Source organism: Tachypleus tridentatus, chromosome 12, assembly GCF_004210375.1.
Source record: "Tachypleus tridentatus isolate NWPU-2018 chromosome 12, ASM421037v1, whole genome shotgun sequence".
Lineage (NCBI taxonomy): Eukaryota > Metazoa > Arthropoda > Merostomata > Xiphosura > Limulidae > Tachypleus > Tachypleus tridentatus.
Genome location: NC_134836.1, coordinates 66,578,379 through 66,599,211, shown reverse-complemented (window position 1 = coordinate 66,599,211; position 20,833 = coordinate 66,578,379). Strand labels below are relative to the sequence as shown.

Here is a 20,833-nt window from a genome sequence, read left to right as displayed (position 1 = left end):
CAACAAAAATTCATTGTTTGATTTTTTTCTCTTAAGCTGCTGTTCAGTCTCAGCAAATTTATTTTTCAAACTCAAACATTGTAAGATTGTTTATTAAAAATATTTTCTTTCGATGAATTTATTACTAAAAGTCGTACGTAATTCAAAAGAAGAAATGAAAACTAGTAAAAAACGTGTATTTTCTTTCCCCTAGTTGGCTCAATGGGAAGACAATGGACGTATAATACCAAAAACAGGTTTTCATATCCGAGTCAGACAGAGCACAGATAACTTCTCGTGCACCTTCGTAGTTAAATGTTTTACTTATTTAGTGTAACTTTTGAATTTCGTTTTTTTATTAGATTTAACACCATGTTTTGTATCACGAAACAAAGATTGAAAGTCAACTTAGGTATTAGAACCTTCTTTACCATTAAAACTTGTATACTTGGAAATGATCTCACCAGTAACAGATACGCCGTACCTGTTACTAAAGTTGATCCTCCTTGTTGTACAAGCTGTAATTTGTAATACAACAATATTGAATCAGTAAGTAAACTCAAAACTAAACCATTAATAAAATATATTGTCTGACACAGATACCATAAAATATTTTGTTCATATAACTTTTCCAGGAAATTTATTAAAACAGATTACCATCTTGATGCAAGTATCTGAACGTTTAATACACTTAATATGTTTCATTCAAGCCATAATATTAACATAGGTTTTTGAGAACAATGACAGTTTCTGTCTAAACCTACGATATGAGTTGATTCTAGATTTGAGTTTTTAGGTAATGAAACGAAAATGTTTAAAACAATACATATTTTCCTAAGCCCACAAATTAAATTTAAAATGTTATTTTCAATTATTGAAGGCTATAGTTCATATTACTTGAAAATAAATAAATAAGTGAAAACGTGCGTTAGCATTATAAATATCATTGTTTACATAGTTCACAAATATTACTGTTTTGGTATTTGTTACTTTTCGTTAATCGGGTGTGTAATGTATCTCAGTTGTTACAGCTGACATAAGTAGTGTCTGGAAGATTCCGATACAACGTAATTACCACTTGATACATGTCATTCTGGGGCCAAGTTAAGATACAGTTTTAGAATAAACGTAATAGATATATTATAAATTCACAGCTATAATGATAAATTACGGTAATACCGTAACTGACAAGTTTCAAGAAGTAGTCCTGTTTAAAATGTCAGGGTTTTTGGTTCGTAGAGTTAAACAACGAAATAAACACTTTTCTATAATTCCTCGTTTTCCTGATATTAACATTTATTTTAAGTAATAGGTAAATATTTATATTTTTGTTTTATTTTATTGTTTACACACCTGTATCACAAATTATTAGCCTTGTTTGTTTTGTTTTGAATTTCGCGCAAAGCTACTCGAGGGCTATCTGCGTTAGCCGTCCCTAATTTAGCAGTGTAAGACTAGAGGGAAGGCAGGTAGTCATCACCACCCACCGCCAACTCTTGGGCTACTCTTTTACTAACGAATAGTGGGATTGACCGTCACATTATAGTGCCCCCACGGCTGGGAGGGCGAGCATGTTTGGCGCGACGGGGATGCGAACCCGCGACCCTCGGATTACGAGTCGCACGCCTTAACACGCTGGCCATGCCGGGCGAAAATAATTAACCAATTTAATCGCATCTTTTGTGTAAACAGTTTTGTGTCGATGAAGAAAGGTAAACAAATTGTGAGGACCCGCTACAGTGCAATGGATGTCAAAGTGAAAAAAATCCACCAAGCACGGGTAATCGGCTAGAGTTACTATGACTCTTCTACGCTCACTACGTGTTCAAAGGCAGGAGTGGTGAACTCCAGACGATGAACGGTAACCTTCAAACCATGATGAGGACTTACCAAACTCATCAGCTATTTGGGTACCCGGTAGGGGGTTGTAGCCCTACCCTGTATTAGCATTTTATAGCGACTTAGTCCACCCTATACCAGAACATGTCATTTCCAAACTATGGAAAGTCGTTTAATTGATAAAAGCTGTGGTTTAGCGTCCGTGGGGTGCCAGGAAGGCGACCAAACCCGAGCTATTTGGCACCAACATGGGATGGTAGCTTACGAGCAATCCTCCGGCGACGAGAGCAAGGATAGCCTAACATCAGGAATAGAGGCATTGATAGATACCTATTCTGACACCGGTTCACATACCCAAATGAAACCGGTGCGACTGACCTTACTACCACTGGAGGTAGCAGCCGAACCACTCAGATGAACGAATAAATTATATTACCTCGCCTTGCGAGAAGAGTGTCGACCACACCACTACAATGAATGGTACCTACCCAATTAGTAACAATCGCCGAACCATTCAAGTTATATAATCTCGCCTAGCGAGAAAAATGACAACCATATCACTACAGTGGATGGCAACTATGAATACTATCTCAAGGAGTCAGGGCGCCCTCGGAGCGCTCCAGCCGCGTGGTATGGTCCGGGGAAGAAATACGAACCCTCCGGGATGTGGAAGTAGTATTCTCGAGCCTTAAGAATATCAATATTCTCTGTGCATGACATCTACCTGGAGAGACTCCTACCTGCAAGCAAGTTCGGATAAGCGCCTAGCTGAATGGATACTGGATGGCCATGATGCTGTCCGATGTAGCCTCAGTAAAGATGAGGTAAAAGACCACTACGATCAGGTCTATGGTGTTACTAATGATAACATCAATTTTGACCACCTCCCAGAGTAATCAACACCAATATTCTGGAACTGATAACACCAGATGAAGTGCGGACGACACTTCAGGGTGTGAAGAAAGGGTCTGCAGGTCCCGATAACCTCACTCCTCCGTTCCTACTCCAGTATGGTATAGATGTTTCCTTGACGAATGTGTTCAATCTCTGGCTGTTTTCAAGTCCCATTCCTGAATGCATGAAAGTCAATAGGTCGGTGCTCATTCTGAAAGAAAAGAGTAATCTGCACGGTGTCAAAAACTGGAGGTCTATCACAATTTCGTTCATTGTGCTTCGGCTATATTCCAGAATTATGGCACACCACCTCTAGCTGGCAGAGCAGATAAATGCCAGACAGCGCGGATTTATTCCTCATGTTGGATGTAGAGATAACGTCTTCCTGCTTCAGTCTGTTATGAGGACGGCCAAACGACATAGGACTCTGGCTATGGCTTTCTTAGAACTGTGCAAAGCTTTTAATACGGTTGGCGGCAAACACCTACTAGCCAGCCTTGTCAGATTTAAGGTTCATCCACACTTCATTCAGATTGTGGAGAACATGTATAATGGAAGTACCACAACCTTTCGAGTAGGTTTACCAACCCAATCAACCTATTCAAAGGTGTCAAACAAGGGGAACAAATGTCTCCTATACTGTTTAATATCGCCTTGGACCCTCTTCTGCGAAAGCTAGAAGAACAAGGCCGAGGAATACTGCTGGGCAAGAAACTGGAACCAGTCTCAGCCGTGGCATATGCCGATGGTATGGCAGTACTGGCTAAAGATCATGCCAGCCTTAAGATGATGTTAAATATAGTAGATGAATACTGTTCGGGTAATGACTTCAGTCTGAACATTTCTGAGAGTGTCGGAATGCTGATAAGGGAATCTAGTAAGACCTTCACCGTTAATGACTGCCTTCCATGGTCAGTCAACGGTGAAACACTCGCAATGATCGGACCCGAACAGTCATACCGATATCTTGGAGCAAATATTTGTCCATGGACAGGGGTTTGCAGTGAACCTGTAAAACCAACCCCTGATAAGTGGATAAACAATATCTCCAACACTCCCCTCAAACCACATCAGAGGGTCGAAATGCTATGTAAATTTGCCCTGCCCATGTTTTTATACCAACTTGAACTGGGCAAAATAAATTCGAAAATGATAAAAGAATTAAAGAGTTTAATAATAAAAGCTGTGAAAAACTGGTGTCACCTACCTGCTTGCACGGCCGACGGTTTGATTGACTAGCGTCATCTCGAGGGGGTTGGGCAGTTATGAAGCTGGAGTTTCTTATTCCAACCTTAAAGATCGAGATGTATTTAAAACTCATTTACTCATCCGACAAAGTAATGTCTTACTTGACATATGATCATGATTATATGCCAGTTATTCAAAATATTAGCCGTACCAGAGAAGTTTCGACAAGGAGATGCTGTTCGGTGTGATGGGAATTCTGATAGAAAAGAAGAAAACTCTGTAACATCAGGTAAGTAACGGAAAACTTGAAGAATTTTTCTGAGTGAAGTGTGAGATTACTATATGTGCAACAAGGGAGAATATTACTAATACAACAGGAACATAAACTGTAGGTGATCTACTGTAATAAGATACAAAACACCTTAAACAACGTTCTGGATCAAAGAAAATAGTACCGCAAAAAATGACCCCCAAATCATGACATAAACGGTCATATATTTCTCTCTTAGTCTTCAAGAACTCTGGATCTCATGGAACATCCACCATCTACTTAAACAGTCATATTCTTTAGCATGAGTCAGAGATTGCTTATTAAAAGTATAGTTGAAGAATAGAAACCGAATTACCGTGTGATATTTAAAGTTATGGATTCCAGTTTTTAGTTATATTCAAATTTGAGTAACTTCGTAATGCTGTTTTATTCCTCCAAATACAACTTGATCACTGTTTAAAATTTTTAATTGTTAAGATGTTGTGTATCTATAAAGGTTTAAAATAGCATCATTCTCCTTCACAGACGCTTTTAAGAAGATTTTTACCTGCTAGCTAATGCAGAATTGTGTCATCTGAGGCCTAAAGCCAGTTACTACGTATATTTCATATTCAAATAATGGATTAAACTGTGTGTTTTAAATCTGAAACAAAAAAATATTACCCAATTAAATACTAATACAATCTTCTATTCAGATCCATGAAATTTTTTTTGCTAAACTTGGCCTCTAAACTTGAGTACAAACATTTCCTTGCATTTGACTACTTTTTCTTTCTGTTTTTGTTTTGTATTATCTCGTTTACGATAAATTTCAACGTGGTAACGGAATCGTAGCATCACTATAGCAAATACAAGTGAGCCTTAGGGCTAGGAGTCGTTACTAAAATACGCTTAAGTAATAAATAGGTGATATCATTTTACGTCTATCTAAATTACATCTCAAGAACATAAGGCGGTTATATACTTGTGACCGAGATCGAATCAAACATACATAAATCCATATAAGAAAGCTGTCTATGTTATATAGTTCTAATTGAGGAGAGAAATTTCGCGCATTAAGTATAGGTTTTCTCGAACACGGTCTTGTGTTTCTCAGGTGGTTGTCGTATCCTTTGTGTTCCATAGTCAGACAATAAGTAATTCTAACCACGAGGGAGGAGCACTATTTTTCTTAATGCTGGAGGTTATTTCGGGTCATCAGAGGGTTCTTCTTATCATATCTTTAAGCTTTAAATTCATACTTCTTTATCTAGTCTTCAGGCCCTGAAAAACTTCAATCAAACAACTTCTGTTCGTGACCTGCTTCTGAAGGCGTTTCCACTTATGAAGAGAGTGGAAAGTTATAACACAAAACGACCTTGTCTACACAAGTTTAGGTGGGCTTTATAGGAATGTGATCCTGAATTCGGAAGTGTCTGTTCAGATAATTGATTGAAATAATTACTACTGTTACGTCAAATTATCGTTGCCAATATTAAACACCATAGTTAATGTTATCCTGACTCTGTTAACGTTTAAAGCCATTGATGGTAATGGTCAGTCTTAAGTATTGGCAAAAAAGTATACTTCAACATGACTCATGAAACTACTGCTATTAATCACACGTGATGATGAATGGAATAGAAAATAGTGGTAAATAGACGCCTTGTTAGTATGGAAGTGACATTTTCATAAAATACCTCAATTGCTAGTTTTTCATCGTCACTTAAATATTCAATTATTTATAAAAAAAATTTATGAGAATTTATAAAAATATTGAAATTATTGGATTTGGACAATATTATATACAAGACCAATATTTTTATGTTATTTTAGTTTAAAAGATCGTTCATTTTGCTAACGAGTTTCGACATAACACGAGGATTATATTAACTACAACAGGAATTTTTTTTTTCAAGAGTGGCGTTTCGCTTATCAGCGTTTCACATAATGAAAATGTACAATAAGATGAAAATACATTGTAAACTGTTATAAAATCCACTATACAAATTCTGTATGTCTGAAAACCACGTATTCTGAAATACCACTAGGTTATTTTTAAGTTAGTAATTTTGAAACTTAGTGCTCCTAACTATTAAGCAAACCAGCTATATCCTTTTCTTTTGTGTTCACAGTATGTGATAAGTTCATTATAAACATTACTTTAGCATTTCTTTCTACCATATAAAATATTAGATTCCTTTTATAATAACCAACAAATTAACCCTTCTTATTTACATCCATCCATTAGTCTGACTAAACAGTATATTAGCTTGTGCTCTTCCTATACAGTATGATGGCTTATGCTTTTATTCAGTGATGTCGAGAAAACCCACTTGTAGAGCAAAAAATATATATGTAAAAACGGTTCGTTTGGGTTGAGAAAATATTTTACGTAGAGGAGCGAACAACGTAAACGTTCGAAACGTTGTTTTACATATAAAATATTTTCTCAACCCAAACGAACCGTTTTAACATATATATTTTTTATGCTTTTATTATTTTACATTATAGTTCTCTGGAAAAAGTCTACAAGCAAAAGTAAATTCCAAGACCATAACGAACTTTCCTTTTGAGGTTCCTTAAATGTTTTATCTTGAATTTTTTCGCAGGTTATTCAAAGGAGACTGGATTTTTTCGCATTTTTTTTTCTATTAAAATGCGGAAAACACACAAAATTTTGTTATAAGACAGGGGAAGTGGATCGGAAGTGAAATGGCAAAATACTTGAGTTATTTTTTCTTCACACAAGTCCATTTCACAGTAAAGATACTGTTGAATTCTATATAGTGAAGTCAGAAATATCATAAAAATTAGGTTTAAGCACCTATTTTAACCCTAGTACAAACAGGAGTTTAAAGGGTGTGAATCAGAAAAGAATAAGAAACTTAAACAGTACCACCAAGACAGCATTATTCAACTAATCATAATAACAAAGAATCATCTTACACTTATCGTTTCATACATAATTTACACATTCATGAACTCTCACCCGACAACTTTAATAATGTTCAACAAGTCACCCTTAACCAGATTTTTTAATCTTGCTTATATTGATGTATCATAAACATATTGTTAGGGTATTTTTGTAAAATATGTTTATGAGAAATTAATCTAATAAAGTGTTTGTAGACAGTTATTCAGCCAGACAAGTTAAATGATAAATATCACTAAAGGCTATAAGTCTAAAATTCGTGGGCATGGTTTGGAAAAGGGTAGTAGGAACAGAGTAATAAATAATATTATTAATTGTGTGTTAATATCATAAGTTACTGTCAATATTTCTTAAGGAGAAAGGAAGAGGTCTGGATTAAATCTGTCCCTCTGAAGTTGTGCACTACGATGTGAACACCGATTAAATCTGACCATCTGAAGTTGTGCACTACGATGTGAACACCGATTAAATCTGACTCTCTGAGGTTGTGTACTACGATGTGAACACCGATTAAATCTGACCTTCTGAAGTTGTGCACTACGATGTGAACACCGAATAAATCTGACTCTCTGAGGTTGTGTACTACGATGTGAACACCGATTAAATCTGACCATCTGAGGTTGTGCACTACGATGTGAACACCGATTAAATCTCACCCTCTGAGATTGTGCACTACGATGTGAACACCGATTAAATCTGACCCTCTGAGGTTGTGTACTACAATGTGAACACCGATTAAATCTGACCCTCTGAGGTTGTCCACTACGATGTGAACACCGATTAAATCTGACCCTCTGAGGTTGTCCACTACGATGTGAACACCGATTAAATCTGACCCTCTGAGGTTGTCCACTACGATGTGAACACCGATTAAATCTGACCCTCTGGGGTTGTGTACTACAATGTGAACACCGATTAAATCTGACCCTCTGAGGTTGTCCACTACGATGTGAACACCAATAAAATCTCACCCTCTGAGGTTGTGCACTACAATGTGAACACCGATTAAATCTCACCCTCTGAGGTTGTGTACTACAATGTGAACACCGATTAAATCTGACCCTCTGAGGTTGTCCACTACGATGTGAAAATCGATTAAATCTGACCTACTGAGGTTGTGTACTACGATGTGAACACCGATTCAGACTTCAGCAGTTCTGCATTGTAACTTGATATAATATTACTGTATATCTTTGTTACTATGGATAACAAGCTCAAATGTTGAATATTTTATTTACAATCTTTGATTTGTATAATTTTCTGTGTTGTGAGTTTCGTTAAAACTCAATTATTTGCAATAGTTACTGCAGTAAATATATAGTGGTATTCTATAAACTATGCTTATATTTCAATTTATGTGAAGTTTAATATGAATTTTAGTTGCGTATCTTTATGTCTATGATCAATTTTATTTAAGAAACTGTTGAAAATTCGGCTTTTGGTCAAATTTAGAAGATTAAGAATCGTTATCGCCTGACATATATATGAAACAAAGTGCTACATTATCGTAAACCGTATTTAGATGGATACCTGAATTTCAACGTAAAAGTCATAAACGATATTCCTCCTTTCACTATATATATCTTAGTTTGAAGTGTTTCTAGGCCTAGCATGGCCAGATAGTTAAAACACTCGTCTCGTAGTCTGAGGGTCGCGGGTAGTGTGTAGTGTGGCAAAAACAACCTGCTGAAGAACACACTGTGTATTATCAACAGGAATATCACAAATTGTGACAAACAAAACTAGCTCAGTGAATGTGTTCTACTAAATTCTTATTTCACACGAAAAATTTCAAGACAGGCCTTTCAGAAATACCTGAGTTATAGATCAACGATTTTTGATTGAATTTATCCCAATTTTTTTCGTCGTACTTAGGCCCGGCATGGCCAGGTGGGTTAAGTTGTTCGACGCCTATTCCGAGGGTCGCGGGTTCGAATCTGGTCGCACCAAACATGTTCGCCCTTTCAGCCGTGGAGACGTTATAATGTGACGGTCAATCCCACTATTAGTGTGGTAAAAGAGTAGCCCAATAGTTGGCGGTGGGTGGTGGTGAATAGCTGCCTTTCATCTAGTCTTACACTGCTAAATTAGGAACGGCTAGGGCAGATAGTCCTCGAGTATCTTTACGCGAAACCCAAAAAATTCTTCGTACGAAAAGTTCGTAAAATGTATTTGATAGAAACATATTTAAACTGTGTTGATTTTCTAAAATTGTGCGCACTGATAGATCTCTTTAACATACAGTTATAAGTCTCATTTTGTTTTTAAATATAAAACACATATGCAAAGTTATTGACCAAAAACCGCTCAGATGTCACGAAAAAGTCACGTGGAGTATCACTCTAACATTTTTACTACAGCTTAGTATTAATATTAGTTGACCGTTTTTAGTTGTGTTTTTTTTCGTTAGGATTAAATGCGGCTGATATATTAACACTAATTTAAACAGGAAAAAAACTACCATAATATATTTTGAAGAATTTGTTTGGTTCTCTAAAGTAAAGATCTCTTCAGAAAAATAAGGTTGCCAACTTGAAGGTAATGTGGGTTATTTCTGAGTGACACTTTTTCTCTTGCTGTGATTTGTTGATGTGTATTGACAAGAATTGATAATATCTAATACATCTTAGGTGTGAAAAAAGGTTCGTCCAAAAAAAGATTCAGTGCGCGACTTAAAGGAATATTTCACGCATCATCGTGCTAAAAGTTGAATAAAAAATGTGGCCTGAACATCGCATGAATGAATATTTGCGATAAAATACTTATAAACACTACAAGTGTATCTATCAATTTAGCCGCCATTCTGATTTCATTCCTTTACACATTCCAGATAAACATGTATGAGCTGTTATTCTGTGCTGTATAAATTGCTTTGAGTATTTATTTATCGAAACGTACGTACACACATACATATACACCTGTTGTATATAAAAAGGTGGCCTTTTTGTACAATCCTTTTCAAAACATATCAATGCTTTGTTCAAGAAATTTCTCTATACTTGATGTAGAGTCATGTCTTGTCACGTGCCAGAAGTTACGACAGAACTACCATGAATGCATTCATTCCAGGGTAATCCAGCAGAACAGTGAATAGAAGACTGGCCAAACAAAGAGAGCTATCTAGAAACCGATATTAACCAGAATCCACTGTCGCCATCACATTACTTTCGCAAAAAAAAACATTTCAACTTACAGTTAGGAACTTTTTGACAAATGATGTTTTCTGCTGAGTCCCTTTTTCCGATTTTTTAAAGCTGTTGATAGGATTTATGTTTTTTATTTACGTGTGGAATGATGAGAGAAGACTGTACTTTACGCAAGAAATACACAAGAGGTTGTGCAGTACATGTTTAGGCAGCTATTCATAGGCAGCCACACTTACAGAGGCGCCATGAATATTATATTTTTATCATATGCTAGGATAAGGTTTAGCAATAACTTTGTGTTCCAGAATGACAATGTATGTATTGTATAGAATTATCTGTACCAGGAACATGTTACACCATTGGTTTGGCCAGCAAATTAACTGGAATGTAATTCCATTAGGAACCGTTAGGCAGAACTGAACCGGAAATTACTAACCACTGTAGATTAGTTGCATTGCCTTCTAGTGACAAGTTGGGATGAAATTACGGTTTATTACATCATTAACACCATAAACAGCATGCCAGTCACCTCACGAAGGTCATTGGAGTACAAGGATCCACTCAACCAAGCACCGCATGTTTAATGTCAGCTGATATAAGGCTACAGGTGATATTTATAATAACGTGATGTTATATTTTGTCATTATATATGTTTTGGTAGGATTTTGTCGTAACAGGTAAAATGATGAATTCACTCATTTCTACAGATGTCTCACAAAGTTACTTGTTGTTTTAATAAATCGTTCATAATGCCAGTACAACCTCTCTCACTACGTAAATTACATATGTAAATACTTAATATACCATGAATTTCTCTGTTTGATACCAATAAGTGTATTTGCGTTCCATCTTAGTAATAAAGATCTTACTTATGATAAAATATGTAAACATTTTGACCATGACTGTAATACGAGGAAAATTTGTGCTTCTTAAATGATCTGCTTACGCTGTTGAAGTATAAGTTATGAATGACTTTAATAGCCATACAGAACATCATGTATTGTACAACACTTGATACTCACCAAATGCCTCTTGTACAAAAGTTACTGTGAGCTCAGTGGTCTAATAAAATCATGAATAACTGATTTATTTAATTTATTCAGTAAGAAACGCCAAATATTTGTATTTTCTTATAGCAAAGCCACATCGGGCTATCAACTGTGTACACCGTGGGAAATCGAAAACCCCTAATTATAGCCTTGTAAATCCAAAAGACTTACTGCTGTTCTAACGGAGAACAACACCAGAACTATCGACGCATTCAAAACTTGTGAATGAGGCCATTTATTAAAACACGTTATATTGTTTCCATTTCCTAACTTAACAGGATGAATGTATCGTTACTCTAAGTGTTTATAAACAAATGAAAACAATTCACACAAAAAAACCCTTTACACAAACACTTCTGTCTGAGATGAGGGTCTGAATAAGTCAGATGTATTCCCAAATATCTTTTCCCTTGCAACGTATAGCATCTCTCCTTTGCGCATATAGTGATGTCGTTCGTATTTCTCTAGTCCTAGTTTCCTTTTTACGTAGTTTAGAAACTTTACACGCACGCACACACGTTACTCTTTTAATTATATACATTTTACCATTGTAGTTATATCTGAGCAGTTAAACTACTAAACATCAACTCCGTTACTAACTACTTCTGATAGAACATTAAATGAAATACATGCACAGGTCATGTCTCTGATTTGACGTATGTGGTTCTGTAAATTAGGAGTGTTGCACATGTGTTGAAGATGAATTTTCTTTATTTAGAGAAGACAGTCTTTAATAAACGCACAATATCTTAACTAACCTGGGAAGTTCAACAAAGATGGCAAGTTTATTTACTGCCTACAAACAGGCGACAGCTTGACTCTGTGACTAGATATTAAACTATTCTCATTTCGTACTACGTTCTGAACATAACAATATATTTCTTTGCTTTACACGTGAGAGGCTATTACAACAATATTGCATTTTAATAATAATATAGTGTTTTAATTTTTATATTATTGTATTTTTATCACAGTAAACAGAAGAATAATATCCAAAAATTATCGAAAGAGTAGATTTACTACAAATTAACACGAGGTTGTTTTCTCCAACAATTTATTTTAAATGTAATGAAAGTATTAAGTTTGTTTGTTTTGGAATTTCGCACAAAAAGTATGAAGTAGTCAGTTAAACAACTTCAGCGGTAATTTCATGTACACATGTATTTGATTTTGAACAGTGGCATCTGTTAATTACCCACATTTAACACTATTCTTTGTGTCTTTAACTTATTTATTATATTAACACAGAAATTTCTATTTTTACTCTACTGACTGCTTCTGTTTTTCGTGTGGTACTGATTACGACTAAATGTTCACAATGTCAAATCCAACAATGAAAAAATCCAGAACATTCTACAATTACTAAGACTTTGAAAACTATTTACTATCACAGTTTTCAAGAGCATATTTTTGTTTTTCTTAATAAGAAGTTTCTGTGCTACTATACGTTAGGGTTAATTCCGCACTAAACTAACGTGGAACACATACACACGCCATGAACGAAGCTTTTATTTTATTTACATTTCAATAATGTATTCCTCAAAATCGATGTAATAGAAAGAAACAAACAAACCAAGAAGTTTTAATTTTTGTTCTCTGTAAAGAATATATCAGCATTTACAAAGAGTTGAATGATTTTTTTTTTTTAAATTTATGTCATGAGATTTAAACAGAGGAAACAAAATGTTTCTGTACATAATATAGAATAAATCAGTGGCAGAGGTGGCTGGCAAATTAAACCCATTGCCTTCTTCTATTTCCCACTTCTAACCTTCAGAAAGAAACAGCAGTCTTCTTTCCTTGTGATATATTTCACTACCTGACTAGACGTAGGATTGGACGACTTCGTGAGGTGCTGACGTCACTACGCCAGTAATAAGCAATTGTCCGAAAGCAGAATCTCTAGCCGAAGAAATATTTGATTCAGACCGGCTGCAGTCCTTAAAAAACTAAAAAGCTGTAAGTTTGTTGTTTCTCTGGCAATTTAGAATTTGTGTCTGATACAGCGTTCATCATTTTTGTTGCTCATCAGTGACTAATGAACTGGTTTAGCTTCTTCCATTAATTAGGATTACCAGCGATCATGAAATGTTTTCCTAAGAAAGCTGTAGAAACCCCTAACGTTAAGATATTCCGTCACGCGCTTTCTTCTCCTGTTCTGTTTTCCATCGTAATGTCAAGTCCAGAAAAATGTCGATCATCTCCAGTGGACAGTCCCGTATGGAAACACAGTGGGGACGAAAAATCAGCAAAGAGTCTTGACTCACACGACCTTCCGAGTGACCTCTTTTCGACAGATTACCAAAAAGAAAAAATCAATGATAATCCTACGAGTAAACTTTCTTCCGACTGTGTTTACTATTTTTCCCATATAAATAGCAATTTGAACGCTAACGACTGTATGAAAATTTCTAGTGACAGTGATTCCGTCGTGCGTGACATCGTAAAACCAAACAAGAACAGAGGTGGTATACCAGCTTCTCACACCGTTACTCGAAAGCGCCGGATAGCCGCCAATGCTCGTGAACGACGCCGAATGCATAATCTTAATATCGCATTTGACCGCCTTCGCGAAGTTGTACCGTCAATCGGAAACGACAAAAAACTATCGAAATATGATACTCTTCAAATGGCTCAAAGTTACATCACCGCTTTAAGTGAATTGCTCAACAAATAATTGTATAGAATGTTCGAGAAAAATAAATCGAATTTTCCATCGATTATTTGGAAAATATTTTATTTTCATCGAATTATTGGTCTTTCCAGCTACACTTCAGGAATACCGAAACCACGAGAACAGCTAAGTTATCACTTTCTTAAATATCCGAAATCGGCAAAATCGGAAAGAAAGAATAACTTTTGAAATGTGTTTATCTTAGGGGATTCATTACAACTTATACTGGTTTGAAGAGAACTAATATTTCTCTACTTGAGCATTTATATTTGAACGTTTATACAGATTATAGAATATTAATATTTGAGTCAGAAAACTATATCAGTGAATTTAATTCAGTACTTTTGTAGCTTAAGAGCTGTAAGTTACACGATCTTTTTATTAGATAAAGTAAAATTTAAAAATCTGAGGAGGTCCATTTCATCAGATAAAGTAAAACTTTTAAAACAGTATATATCGTATTCTATAGTGAGTTAGATTATTTAATAATCTTTCGTTTTATTGGTGTCAATAATACGGCTAATGGACCACTGAGAGAATATTGTAAATAAATCAAAAACGCACGGATCTAGTTATGACTTTCACACAGATATATATAAATATGGCAGTTAAATATCCCGTTTATTCTGTTAATAAACACCATATCTTATTCTCTCATCTATGTATATATATGTATATACTACAGTAATTATCCCAACTACTTTATTTTTTAAAACTACTTTAATTTCTCTTCTCCGTGTTTGTACATACAGCAGTAATTATCCCAACGAGCACGTTTATAAAACATAATGCATACATATAAAGACATTCTCTAAATAAACAAAAATACTCATTTCTAGAGTTTAAATTTGACTGCGTATAAGTGTATAGCATTCCAGTTTCAAATAAGATTAAGTCTATATAATAGCTGGAAATAATTTATTATTTTAGTTCTTCAAAAGTTTAAATTTTGAAGTTTTGAAATTGGTTCCTTCTTTGATATGAACTATTGATATCTGTCGTCTATTAATAAAATTTTAAATCTATAATAGTATTAGATGTAAAAGTATTTTATTGTATTACACAAAATAGAGGACGAGAAAACCTAAATACATAGGTTTGATTCCATTATTAGTTGTGTTTTTGCTATACGTATCTTTGCACAAATAACAAGTAAATAGTTTTACCAGATTTTCGGACTGAAAAACCGACAAACGTTTCCCTTACGGAGTGACAAAATATGATAATTCTTACACAGTTTAACTTACACTAACACTTAGTTTTACCAGTTACTAAATAATACAATGTTTATTGCATCACGCTATCAAGATATACCAAAGGTTTACATAGTTAATAATAATACTAATGTGCGTACCTTTTTCAATTTAATCAAAAGAAAAATATTACTTCTTTCTTTTCTTTTTGGCGGCAGTTTAGACTGAAAAAACCTAACGGTGTTCCGAGTAACTTGTCTTTGTCACGTAATGCTCCAAGTTAAATTAAAAAACCAAACATGTACAATGACAAACCGTACATTTCTAACACACATTGAGGTATAGAAAAACTGTAGTGATGTAATACTTTTATTATTTACAATCGGGACAAAATATAAGGTCCTATAACCCAATTTTGAGATAACTAAAAAGTGAGAAGTGAATATTTAGAAAAAAAATCGCTTATTACCTCGTGTATGTGAATTTTTACGTTAACTAATTATTACATACGTTTTTCCGGCCTTATTTAAAGTGTATGGTGCAAATAATTAGTGTTGTGTTGAGTATTTTTTACTGGAAAGATTTGTATGTTCTACAGTATTACTAGTATATAAGTTTTAAGTTGATACCGCTGGTTGTGCAGATAACATAGTTTGTTTTAGGCTTAATTCTTACATTACAAGACTAGTTCGTCTTTTGAATCGTATAAATACGTACGAAGAAAAATTGGAAGAGAAACTTCACAAACTGGGAGATTCAAAAAAGACGAATATTGTATGCGGTTATAACTTCAATGTACAGGTTGGAGCACAATGAATGTAGAAAATACATTCGTTTGAAAAGACCTATATAAGATGCATTTAGAAATAGTATATCCGAATAACTATTTCCTATAACGTACAGTTTCAAACTATCTTGGCTTGTTCGGATGGAGAACGTATAAATAGTCTATTTCTTTTTAAACTGAATATCGATTGTGTTACGTTAATAAGTTGGAAAGTCATGAGTAGCTAGGTATAAAAAGTACATCGTGCACGTGTACTGTTATATGGTTCTCCTTCATGTAAGGAACCGGTTTCACTTAACGCCAGATGGAATCTAACAATGCATTGTGAGTTAATAACACTAAAATCTAGGATTTCATTCTTCGCGGTGGACGTAGCGCGTATCATTGTGTAGATTTACGCTTAAGAAGAAATAACAATAAACAACTTATCACTTGTATTGAGAACATATATATGGGAGATCGTGCGAATCGTGTTCAAGAAATTTGACTTAATTGTGGAGAAGACACAGAAAACAGTAGTGCAAGAACTCAGTAACCTTGAAGTGTTTTCCAGATAATTATCCTATTGATTGGTAACCAAGTAACGCATCATTTTTATTTCACAGGTTTTCTAGTTGCGATATTTCATCCTATATGTGTATCTGAAACAAAAATACAACGTAAATATAATTTAAGTTATGGGTAAATCATTCGAAAAGTAACTTAACAAAAAAAATTATAAAATTAATTGTTTTAAACTACGAAAATGAAGCTGAAAACTAAGTTTATAAACTCTGAGAAGTAGCTCTGGCAAACTATCTCGATTTTTGGTTGACAATGGGTTAAAGGCCACTCTTAACTAGGAAAATACTGATTATTTTCATGTAATAAAGTTAAAATAAACTGCATGTTTTTATGTCGTCTTTTTCAATAAAGATTAAGTTAACTCACACGTAAATATCGCTGTCTATATGACTATGTACTGTTAATAAAATATACAATAACTGTTTCAGAAGAAATGCACAAATTGAGTAAATTTTGCATTGAAAACACTCACCTTAAGCCTTAGAAGCGCCCTGAAGCTTATTAAGTCCTTTGCTAATAATTTAAATGAATATTTGTGTCATGTGATGAGTAACTGTGGTCCACATTAAATATATTTTAAAACGAATAACATTAAAAACTTTTATTAAAAAAACATCTGTCACTGAACAATATTTTACCATGTCAGTATAATATCTTGACACTACAGTGTAACACTACACAGTTAATGTAATTGTATTTTGTTTGTGTGAATTCTGTGAGAAACGTTTCAAGTTATCGAAGTACAGTTTTATTGAATTTAACAGTTTTCTTTTATATATCAGTCTTTTGAATAGCTTTTAAGAAGCAGTTATCTCCAATTATTCTCATACTATTATAATCTTTGCACCAAACTTCATGTCTCCCTGCAAAGACATCCCTAAATATCAGATATTTTTCTCACTATTTTACTTTGCATACGCAAATATTATACTATTGTACAATATTATAATGCGTCAGAAATTATCAGAATATTCTATTATTATATCTAACGATATCTGTCGAACAATCACCGATTTTTGAATCCACATATAGAACGTCTTTTATAATATCGTTGAAAATGTAAAACTGAAGTCTTATTTTGTTTGTTTTGTTGCCTTGATAGAAAGATATCCTGTTTTTCATTAACGCTCACAACTCCGCCTACAACCACTGAGATACTCTCAGCAATAACGTTGATAAATCTGAGCGGTTGTGACGTTTGTTGTTTCATACACTCATGCCCTCTGTTGGTTCAGCGGTAAGTCCGAGGACAAACGCAGTGAAATTTGCGTTTCGATAAACATAGAAGGCAGACCAATATGGCCATTTATTGTAGCTTTCTGCTTACCAACAAAGAAAATCAAACATTTATTCATGTTTAATTGCAAAATAACACGTTTCTATAGCTTTGGATGCCTTTTCATAGACGTTACATATTTTGTTAGCGTGAAGCATTTTGCGTTCTTTTCTAAATATTTTTCAAATGTCGATACTTTTCGCACTTTTATGTTTTATGAATATCAATGGTTGATATAAAATAAACATAAAACCGTTTATCACTCTGAGTTCATAGCACTCGTCACACGACTCCTCCTCCTTTTATTATAATAATTTGCCTTTATATTATCATATAACGAAATATTAAAATTTTATTACAAGATGAATATATCACAAATGCCCAATGGAACGAATGTGGCTGTTCAGATGCAACCTCTGTTCCATTTGTGGAGTGATGCTAATGATGCACAAATTGTTTGTGTGACAATAGATTTCAGTAGTTTATTTTCTTTAATGGTTATTATTCTTGAGGACCTTGATTCACACACAAACACTTAAAGGTGACAAACAATATAAGTTTGTTCAGAATCGTTTCTGAAACCTTTTCAAAACTGAAGCCTATGCTTGCGTACAGCTTAAGTCTCTGTGTTGTCAACTTTTCAAACAAGTTAGATATATTACAATCGTTTACAAGAAACCTGTCGATCCATTGTAATAACATATACAATTATGTAAGATCTATATACATTTTGACTGAAATTTGACACTTGTTTAAGTTATCCTTGTACATTAGAATTACAAATTCTGCACTTTTATATAACTGGTAAATGAACATTAAACCAAATAATGCTATTTTATATTTTATGTCTTTAATACAAATGCGTTGTTTAAATAGAGTTCAACAAATATAAAATTCAGTCCAATTTCATAATAATAATTACTAGTGTTGTGTTCATAATGACTAATTTAACTATATCGGAGACCCGAAAGTACTTTAACGAGAACAGAGAAATCTATAAATCTATAAGAATGTTTAATAAAAGAAAAGTTTTCAGTATTATCAAGATTTAATTGTAATAAGAAAAGCATCTTACCTTTAGGCTTAGCCTTCGTTTTCTGTAATCAAAACCTATCTCCATTCACGCCACGCAGAAAATATTGTTATATTTATATATAACAGAGAAGCATTCATTCATATAGATGAGAAACGATATAGAAAAAAATGCCAAAGCCAATTGAACATCTCAGATAAAACATCTAAACTAACGAATAGATATTCTTCAAGTGTTATACCAGATATATCAGCATGCTTTAGAGTTTGTGCTCAGAAACATTTGGGCTATTTAAATAAAGTAACATAATTTTGCAGCTACAGAACTATTTTCTAATACCATCAACGGGCTTCAATGTTTATATTTCTTCGATAAAGAAGTAGTTATTTTTAAGAAAAACACCGACAACACACAGAACACCGAAGTAGGGAAATACTTTTAGCCGAAATAAGGTAATTATACGAAGTCTGATCAAAACGTTCTAACCCATTTCTCCAGACCTTATACCTGTATTGCGAAAAACGTGTTCAAAGACTGATGGTTGTTTGTTTGTTTTTGAATTTCGCGCAAAACTATACGAGGGCTATCTGCGCTAGCCGTCCCTAATTTTGCAGTGTAAGACCAACCGCCAACTCTTGGGCTACTCTTTTACCAACGAATAGTGGGATTGACCGTAACATTATAACGCCCCCACGGCTGAAAGGACAAGCATGTTTGGTGCAACGGGGATTCGAACCCGCGACCCTCGGATTACGAGTCGAACGCCTCAACCAACCTGGCCATTCCGGGTCAAAGACAGATGCATCTCTCACCCCTGTCGTTATAAAAATTGATAGAAAAGAGGGAGCAACGTGTTTGCATTAAGGTTTGTATGATAAATGGTAAAGGTGGAACAGAAATCCTCGAAATGTTAAGAACTGCCTTTGGTGATGACTGCTTAAGTAAGGCCGTCGTTTATCAGTGGATAAAACGCTTCTAAGATGGCCGGGAATCGGTAAAAGATGACCAGCATTCTGGGCGACCGTTGACATCGTTCACTGATGAAACAGTCGATAAGGAGAAAGAAAAAAATTCGAATTGATCAATGATTAATTATCTACGACATCAGTGATAAACTAGACATATCAGGTGATATTAACTGAAAAACTCTGCATGAGTCGAGTTGTCTGCAACATTTGTTCCAAGGGTGTTAACGGATGACCAAAAGTTTTACGATCGACAAGTGTTCGAGAATCTGAAAAGAAGGCTAGAAATTGATCCTAATTTCATCAACGTCATTATTACTAGTGATGAGACATGGGTATACGGTTATGACCCTGAAACGAAACTTCAGTCATCCTAGTGGAAGTCTCTATCATCACCACGTCCAAAAAAAAGCACGACAGTCTCTTTAAAATGTGAAGACAATGTTCATTGTGTTTTTTTGATGTTCGAGGTGTTGTTCATCATGAAATCGCCAGACAGTTAACTAGGCCTTTTATGAAGAGGTCTTAATTCGCTTGAGAGTTAGAAGAAACCACCGTGAGCTGTGGGAGAATGGTCACTAGTTTCATCACCATGACAACGTGCCTTCACACACTCCTGTGTCTGTTCAAGAATTGTTGGCAGAAAAAACATTCATGTGATACCACATATCCCGTATTCTGTGATACCACATACCCCGTATTCTCTCCATCTGGTCAATGTGTGTGTGTGTTTTTTTTTCTGTTCCTAAAAATCAAAATTAAGTCGAAAGGGAAGATTTGATGACATTTCAACCATTCATAATAATTTGAAAGCAGAACTTAGTCGCATAAGAAATGAAGACTTCCAGTATTGCTTCCAAAAATGGCAGGAACATTGGAACAAGTGCGTATCAACAAGGGTAGATTACTTTGAAGTGGATAAATTATAATACTGATGTGTGTACGGTATTCTCCGGAATAGAAGTAAAGTATTAGAACTTTTTGATCACATCTCGTATATATACATATACTTTATTATATGCATAAGTAATTTAAAAAAGTGTATTAGTTTTTATTCAAAC

The 20,833-nt window shown here is 34.6% G+C and overlaps 1 protein-coding gene across 2 annotated transcripts in view; it reads left to right on the top strand.

The window, feature by feature from the left end:
- LOC143235233 (uncharacterized) overlaps positions 1-13,957 on the top strand; it is a 44,471-nt gene extending 30,514 nt beyond the window's left edge. Inside the window, exon 2 of one of the 2 annotated variants that reach the window (XR_013018980.1) lies at positions 7,441-8,384. Coding sequence is in view for 1 of the 2 variants with exons in the window: in XM_076473193.1 (XP_076329308.1) it covers positions 13,364-13,957 (594 nt within the window). In the remaining variant the exon portion in view is untranslated. Of the gene's footprint in view, positions 1-7,440; positions 8,385-13,057 lie in introns of those variants that run through there. The other variant, XM_076473193.1, reaches the window with a different exon arrangement.
- Positions 13,958-20,833: the final 6,876 nt, after the last annotated feature.